Source organism: Otolemur garnettii, unplaced genomic scaffold, assembly GCF_000181295.1.
Source record: "Otolemur garnettii isolate 467f Iridium unplaced genomic scaffold, OtoGar3 scaffold00013, whole genome shotgun sequence".
In the NCBI taxonomy this organism is placed as follows: Eukaryota; Metazoa; Chordata; class Mammalia; order Primates; family Galagidae; genus Otolemur; species Otolemur garnettii.
This window is the reverse complement of record NW_003852408.1, coordinates 23,062,077-23,070,705: the sequence shown is the minus strand read 5'-3', so window position 1 is coordinate 23,070,705 and position 8,629 is coordinate 23,062,077. Positions and strand designations below refer to the sequence as shown.

Sequence of the window (8,629 nt, the reverse complement as noted above, 5' to 3'; positions counted from 1 at the left end):
TTTAATAATAGAAGTAGACCTTCAGCCATTTCACGTATAGTAGTCCACGCTTTTATTTGTATAGGTTAGGGGAAAACAGAAAAGTGTAAGCGAGGACAGCAAAAAAAAAAAAAAAAAAAAAAAAGCAAAGGCACACAATAGACAGATATAAATTAATCTGCCGTTTACTTATATGCCACAATATTGAATACTGATTGTTAACAGAAAGGAAATGGACTTAAATGAATATTGAAAAGTTTAAGTGAGTCCTTTAAAAATACTTCACCATTAAAGAATGGAAGAAATGGGAATGTTTGCCAAGAAAATTCACAGAATTTCCAACTTTCAGTGCGGTAAAAAGCACAGCCTACTCAGATCTCTAATGGAGGCAGATGGGGTCTGGGTTTTTTTTGCAGTGGTGCTTGGAAGTAGACTGAGAATTAGATGTTCTGCTTTTAGCTAATGGTGGTGCTGTGATTTGACAGGGAAAAACAGCTGCAAGATAATCACAGAAAGAAGAACTAAAAGGGAAATGTCTACGTTTGAGGAAATATGCAAAAGTAATATATTTAAAAACGCAAAAACAGATTACCTCTTCGCGTGCTATAAAATAAAACCAAATTCCTAAGAAATCCGGTTTTGGTAGGACCTAGAATGCATCTTTATTCTCTGGTGAACAAGAGTAAACAAAACCTTTGACTCAGAGGAAATTAATTCCATGAACACAAAGGGGAGCTATGGCTGGAATGATGTAGGGAGAGGAAGGAATAAATATCTAGAAGCTGGACTCTAGGAAGACTTTAGAAAGTACTTACTGGCCTGGAAGAGAACAGTTTGATGGACTGGAAGGAGCGCTGGAGTGGAAAATGACCTATGCGTCCAGCCCCTTTCATGTCTCGAGAATTATTCACAGTGCTGTGTTGATCCATGGACGTTCTTTGCTTTGTCTTTGAGTCATAAATCTTTATATGTTGATATTTATTCATTGATCGCCACATGCAATATGATTTTCTGGCCTCTTGTTAGCCACTATGTTAATGCATGTGTTTGGGAAATTACTTATGTTTTACATAGGGGACAATAAACAGCCGGGATCTGAAGAACAAAAATCATCATTTTAATGAAAGAATTAAAATCACAAGAATAATAAAAAACAAATGTAAAATTATACATACACATAGCCAATGGGTGTATACAAAATGCTCATCATCACTAATTGTCAAAGAAATGCAAATCAAAACCAAGTGAAATAGCACCATTATCTCAGTTAGAAAGACTGTTATTAAAAAGATAAAAAGTAACAAATACTGATCGGGATGTGGAGAAAGGGGAGAACAGGCACAGGAAATACCATTGGTAGGAATGTAGAATAGTACAGTCATTATGGAAAACAGTGTAGAAGTTCCTCAAAAAACTGAAAATAGAACTACCATATGATCTAGCAATTCCACGGCTGGTTATAAATCCAAAAGAAAGGAAATCAGTATATTGAAGAGATACTTGCACCCCATGTATACTACAGCACTATTCACAATAGCTAAGATACAGAATCATCCATTCATCAAGAGATCAACAGATGACTGCATCAAGAAAATGCGGTCTGTATAACACTCAAATGTTGTTGTTCATCCACAAAAAGGAATAAAATCCTGTCATTTGCACCAACACAGATGAAACTGGTGGTCATTATGTTAAGTGAAATGATCCAAGCTTAGAAAGGCACATGATCTCACTCATGGGGGATAGAGATAATACAAAGATAAATGTTGGAGGTGATGGATATTCCAACTACCCTGATTTGATCATTACATGTTATGTGCATGTCTTAAAATGTCACAGAATATGTACAACTATGCTGTATTAATAAAAACACATCAACCCCCCCACATTATTTTTCTCAGAGTTGTTTCCATGTCCAGGCTTCTTCAGGGAGAGTGTTGATGGACAGACTGTAAAATATGAGAAAGAACCAGCATGCAAAGTGTCCCAGATAACTTGAGGAGTATCCTGGGAATGTCTGTGGGGATAACTATCTCTGCTGACTTGCAGTCATAACTAAAATTTAGGGAACATCTGGAGGGCAAACAAGGAGACTTTGGCCTTGCCTTTCCAATGACAAGAAATGGAGATGGCTTTATTTTAGCCTGGGGCTGAAGAAACAATTATAAAACCCCAGACTTCTCATTGAGCTGAAAAGCAAATGGCTTGAGCCAAAAATGTAGCTTGATTTCGAATGCTCTGCAGAAAGTTCCAGAGTGAGCAGTGTGTGTAAGGCCTATGCCCTAACTTGTACTTAGTGTGCTAGGTGAACATGAAGTAAGACCTGAGAATCTGACATCTGTGGACAGAGGCAGAACTCGACACAAGTTGCCGTGAATGGCACATGGGCCCTGCCTTTGGTGGGAGAAAAGAGGTGAACGTCAGGTACTATTGTCTGACTTCTGCCTAGCCCAGGAAATATTTGGGCTTTTGTCACCTGCTAAATATTCAGGTGTTTTCCAACAAAAGTAACGGTGTAAGAGACTATCTCGGGTCGCAGAGTCAGCGATTTGTAAGTGAGTAAGTCAGTAAGTCAGCTGGTGTAAGTGCCGGTCTACAAATAAAGTATGTAATAAATAGCCCTTTGCTTTTTTCTAGAAATCAAAATATAGGAGATGGTTATTGTTGGGATTTCCTTTCCTCACTTCCCAGTCTCCATGTGTATAGTTCTGTGTGCTTACATGGTACCAAGGCATTTCACCGGGTGTGAGTAAGAGGATGCACAGGGAACACTGCGACGTCCATGCCTGGTGGCTCCCACCAGCTTTCATGATAGCTTGGAAATGAGAACTGGCAGCCCTGAGGGCTGGGGATCTAGAGATGTGGTTTGTTTGGCTGATGCAGTGTTTAGATTTTTTTAATAAAGCTTTGGATTGCTTCATGCTCTCCACAGTCCACCATTATCCCCATCCTTCCCCGTTGTCTTAAAGGAGGCTCTGCCACTTTTTAATGCCATCTTGGCCCATAAAGGCATTGACTTGCAACGCCAAACACCAGTTTTTAAATTCTGCTTAGTTTCAACTAATTTTTATCAGCTAAAATCTAAGGCCAAGTTCCCAAGTGTTCTTTCTTGTTTGAACCATATTTTATTAAGAATTTTTGCATTTGGGGGAAGGGGGTTAAATTTTTTTTTGTAACATCTTTTCTTTCATAAAATTATGTAAGAATAGATAGCACTTAATTTTTAATTTTTTTTTATTTTAAATGTCCTTGCTTGGCAAAATAAAAACTGGTGATCTCATTTGGACCTCATGTAAAGGAAATTGGTCTGGGAAATCTATACTATTGAGAACCACTTGATTTAAAAGAATGTGAAAAATATAGTTAGCATTGGTGGGTGGGTGTGTTTGTTATAATGCTTCCAAATCCTACCCTAGAATTCTTTCAGAAATTCCTCCTTTGTAAACTTTGCACTTTAGGACCACCATAACAGTAAAAGACATTAGACAAACCTGAGCTGGAGACTCAGCCTTGCCTCTTACTGGTCACCATTTAATTTAACTAAACTTCAGTTTCCCTCGCAAGTATTATAAATAATAGGTTTAATTTGTCCAGTATAGAAGCTGCCTTTATTATTGAGCTAACATTTCTTTCCTTGACATTTTCATTTTAAAGGAAGCAGTATTATGCACACACCTTCATCCTTCTCTGTCCCTACCCTCAATACCTATCATTAACCTTATCGGTCTCAGAGTGCTTCATGGAAGATGTAGGATTCACCAGTAAAGGCACAAAACTGACTGTAAAATTGGTTGAACCCAATTCCTTAACATTTCTCTTTGAATTTTAAAGAAAAAGACCATCTCACCTTTCTTTCACTGTAATTTTGTGTATAAGAGAGAAAAGAAGTCATTCATAAAATGTTTATTTAATTATTAGAATTTCTGATCCTTCAAAGATTTATATGTGAGTCTCAAGCAATTTTAGCACAAGAAATAAGCTGTTTTTATAGCTCTGGATGATTGCTAAAATTTCTCCCTAAAGAACAGGAGAGACATTGGAAGATTCACTTTGCCAGTACTCCAAGGCCAGTGAGCTGGAGAAAGAAATAAAGGAGCAAAAAGGAAGGAAATGGGGCTGGAGTGAGAGGAGGGAAGAGAAAGAAGGAGGGTCCCTGGAGGTGAGACGGATAGAAAACCTACCAGTGCCTCCATCTTGGTCAAGTGCTCCCAACGGGCCAGAGGCAGGAAGTGACTGCCCCTGTGACACAGCCCTTCATCTGCCTACTGTGTCAAGGATAGAGTGTTTTCTATCCCCAGGAGACTCTGTGTTCATTGGAGATTTTCTAAAGCAGGAAAGAAAAAAGTGTTGCAGAAAAGTAAGCTATATAAGGAAGTGTGAAATGTATACATCATGCCAGGAAAATACTTTTCCCTCCTCAAAGATTAAGGAATAAAAACATATACCATGAGAAATATGTAAATAAATATTACTTTATTTATTTTCCCTGGAAGTTTGTCAAGGGATGATTTTAAAGCACTTAATAAAAGTACTTGATAAATAAAAGTGGTTAAATATGCATTGTTTAATACTTGGTAAATATTAACTTTAAAAAAGGTGATCATATGTCATTTAATATTGTTTGTATGAGAGCTGCATGGTGGTAGAGCTCTACATAGAAATGATCCAATACAAAATACCTTTTTTTATTTTGGTTGTTTTTTCAGCAAGTCTTATGGTAGATGCTCAATAAATAGTAAAGATTAACTCAAAGCAATTAGGACCTCTAGTGGCTAATAATCAGACAAAATTTTTTAATATAAAAAATAAACTTGGACTATGAGCAGGCAGTCTTATTTCTACGTCTCTATCCTCTTGAAATTATGGCATATCAGGATACAGGTATATGTACAACAATATTTATTGGAGCATTTTTTATAATAGCAACATTGGAAAAGCCCAATCACCCTTGGATAAATGGTGAAATAATCTTCTGAAGGACCTCTAAACAATGGATACAATTCAACCATTAAGCAGAGCACTGACTTAGATATATCCATACTAAACACAATTTAAAGGAAAGTTGTGGAATAATGAGTATAGCATGATTCCATTTTTGTAAAGCAAAGAAGCATGTGTTATATGAGCTAGTTCTATAAACAAGGGAAAATTTTTAAAAAGGTCATCACCAACTATAAACAATACTTAGGAACCAAGAGCATCAGAAGGATCCTCTCAACTTCTTCCTTTATAGAATTTTAAAGTAATAAGGTTATGGGTGGCTTTTACTTTGAAGAGAAAATTTCAAGTTAAAAATAAATAAATTTTCTACCAATAAAAAATTTTTAATTGCTTGCCTTTTATATTTCCAGGTCTTTGCAAGATTTTAGTTTCACCAAAAACTTTAAATTTGGTTTGGCACCTGTGGCTCAAGTGGCTAAGGCACCAGCCACATACATCTAAGGTGGTGGGTTCGAATCCAGCCAGGGCCGGCCAAACAACAATGATGGCTGCAACCAAGAAAATAACCGGAAGTTGTGGTGGGCGCCTGTGGTCCCAGCTTACTTGGGAGGCTGAGGCAGGAGACTCGCTTGAGCCCAGGAGTTGGAGGTTGCTGTGAGCTGTGATGCCACTGCACTCTACCCAGGGGGACAGCTTGAGGCTCTGTCTCAAAAAAAAAAAAAAAAAAAAAAGCTTTAAATTTGAGTCCCTTTTTTGTACTTAAAGGACTTTTTATGTTTGTGGTACACTATATCATGCAAGTCTATTTAAAAGATTGATGTGTATCTCTAATTAATTTATTTGCATTAATCGAGTCCCACATACAGTATGCAGTTTTTGTTCTTCACAAGGTGTTTGGGCCAGAGATAGTACTGGCTAAGAGGTATGGTCCAGATCAAGAACTATGTTAGGGGAAGACAGATGGTCTTTAACTTTGCACAAAGGCATGGTCATCACTCCCATGGTGATGGCAATGGCCAATGGGAGCTCTGGCATTAGTTCTAGAATATTATGCTTGAAAGTAAACAAAACCACAGTTCCTTGTTTAGTCTAATCAGGTTGTTTGCCAAGTTAGCCTTGACTTCATCACTCATCCGACTTTGCCTTTGGTGGCCTTCTCTTACGTCTTAGGACAGAAGGAACTTCTGGAATATTCATCACATCCCCATCCCTAGGCTGAATGCTTCCCTTCTCACCAGTCAGCCAACTCCCGCTTCTCTCGTGTTGACCTCTCCCCCGCCTTTCCCAGGCAGACCACATCCTGCCTCCACTCCCAATTCTGAGTCGTGTTCAAATTCACTCTACCTTGAAGCACTTCTTTAAACAGAAATTCCCTCTCTCCCCCTACTCCCTTTTCACCCTTTAAGGAGGAGCATTGACCGGTGAATCGCTGGCAAGGAAAGAAAGACAGAAGTCAGCAATTGCCAACAATACAGACTAAATACTTTATTAGGTTCCAAAATGAGAAAATGGTAGTGTTAAGCTATTTTAGTATAAATCCACTGCTCTCCGCAAGGAGCCCGCCTTGGCATCCATGGCCCCCCAGTCGTGGTGCCTCCTGTACTCCTGGGGCCTCAGCAGGTGCTGCCGCCCGCGGTAGTTGGGCAGCTCATAGAGGACCCAGCAGCCTTCCACCACCTGGAGCGAACGGACCTCACTGAGGTGGAAGCGGTCCTGGATGCTGGAGCAATCCTCAGTCAGCTCCATCATGAGGCCTTTGAGGTCTTCTCTCTCGTACAGCCTAATCCTGTGAGAGCTTGTCTACTCAGCCCACAGAAAGAAGGAATAGGAAATGCAAATGAGCCTCTTACAGAATTCCTCCAACCAGACAACAGATGAGCTTGGTAGGATGGGGCGTGGGATTGCCAATGTGCAATTTAGGTCTTGAGATTCCAGCGAATGCTGTGCGTGGGTACGTCTGCCAGCATTTAACAAATACTTGCACGTTCATTTTCTACCTCACATCTAAGAGATGTAATTTTTAATAGGTTCAAACTCTGAGTCAGAATATATCAAGAACTCACATTTATTGGTTCCTAACTCCCTGTGTTAATTAACTCAAACCTGTATTTGGGGAAAAATAGAAATAATGTATTTTGACCTGTATTCTTTTAATAAGAGTATTCTCTCTCAAATTTATGTACATAAAAGATTACTGCTAAAGTAGATTTTAAAAATCATGTACTCCAGTGGAAAGTTAATTTAACTTGGAGCCAGAATTCAACTGGTTTTCCAAAATAAGAAAATTACCTCTTCCAAAGTTGGACAATCTGTATTAACAATAGAGCTTCCAACCATTACTAGTGCACAGTGGAATCCTAATTCATTCGTCAGAAATTCCTTTCCTATAGGTAAAATAATTCACTGGAAAGATTGCCTTCTTATGCTCCACTGACTTCCCATCTACAAGTTTGTTTTCTATGCCATTATGATATTGCACTTGTTACAACTTGTGATGGATCTAATAGTAGCAAAAATTAAAAATAAAACGAACATTTCCTCTAAGAGGATTCTTCCTTATATTCTCTGCTGTTTTTGTGCATGTAACTATCTGGGCTTAGGCCGGAATCTAAAACCTACTTAACCCTTAGGTGTTTTTAGAGGAAAAGCTCCCTCCCTCCATCCCAGGCCAGCAACTCAGCGAGGTGGCTCAGGCGGCGTGATGGAAATGAAGCGGCACTCACTTGGGGGATCAGACAGCAGGAGCGGACCGAGTCGCTGAGGCCCATCCACTGCTGGTAGTCGGGGTACTCGCCACGCCGCAGGAAGTACTGGTGGCCCTGGTAGTTGGGGCGCTCATAGAGCATCCAGCAGCCGCTGTCCACGCGCACCGAGTTGCAGCGGCTGAAGTAGGTCTGCAGGTTGGGGCAGTCGCTGGTGCATTCGTAGCAGCGGCCCTGGAAGCTCCGGTCCTCGTAGAAGGTGATCTGCGGAAGAAGGATGAGTCCAGATTAAATCATTTGCTCCCAACAGACCTCGTCTAAGGGTCCTCCTCCCCCCTTTCATTTGACTTGTGCTCTGCTCACCTTCCCCATGGCTGGCTGGTTGACACGGGTGAGGCGAGTTCAGTGCGTTGGGGCCCGGCAGCCACAGCGGTCTATATAGCAGGACGGCTGCTGCGTTGGCAAGAACAACACAAAAGGGGCCCGCGCGGGTAAGGGGATTTCACGGATCCCTTTTACATGCTGCATTCAGTGGAAATGATTGTAGATTTTGCCTTCGTTCTCTGGTATATTCTAACGCTGTCCTGTATGGGCTGCTCTGTGTAGCTTTTATTTGGATTCTTACTGTTTTCTAAATTTATCAGCACATCAGCCTGAACTTTTGACCTGAAATGCATGTCTCCACACATATGATTCAATCACACCTCTTGAATTTTCTGGGAAAAATCTATGTCTTTATAGAAGTGCTCCAGATTCCAGAGAGGAGGTTGTCAAGACAGAATGTCTGAAGCACTAATTTCCCTGATGATAGACACACTCTATCTTAAATTGTTTCTTCATTGTTTTTCTTTACATGATTTACCAGTCTAGTGCAGGGCACAAATCTAGATGCTTATCTCGGCTAGTTGTAACTATGCAGACTCTATTCTTTTGTGAGTGCACTTCAGGTAACTAGAAATCAGCCCCTGGCAGTCAATTTAGGATAAGAACCAGGGGGTAGGTTTCTG

The 8,629-nt window shown here is 40.0% G+C and overlaps 2 protein-coding genes across 2 annotated transcripts in view; both read right to left on the bottom strand.

Moving 5' to 3' along the window:
- Positions 1–8,013, bottom strand: part of LOC100954166 (gamma-crystallin D) — a 10,058-nt gene extending 2,045 nt beyond the window's left edge. Inside the window, exon 1 of the mRNA XM_012802145.1 lies at positions 7,986–8,013. Within this exon, the coding sequence (XP_012657599.1) occupies positions 7,986–7,994 (9 nt within the window). The 5' untranslated portion in view covers positions 7,995–8,013. The remainder of the gene's footprint in view (positions 1–7,985) is intronic.
- LOC111723586 (gamma-crystallin C) lies at positions 6,381–7,892 on the bottom strand (the record flags this gene model as incomplete). Its single annotated transcript, XM_023510358.1, has 2 exons — positions 6,381–6,720; positions 7,644–7,892. Coding segments are annotated over 2 exons (522 nt in total), but the record flags the coding sequence as incomplete, so codon positions are not given.
- Positions 8,014–8,629: the final 616 nt, after the last annotated feature.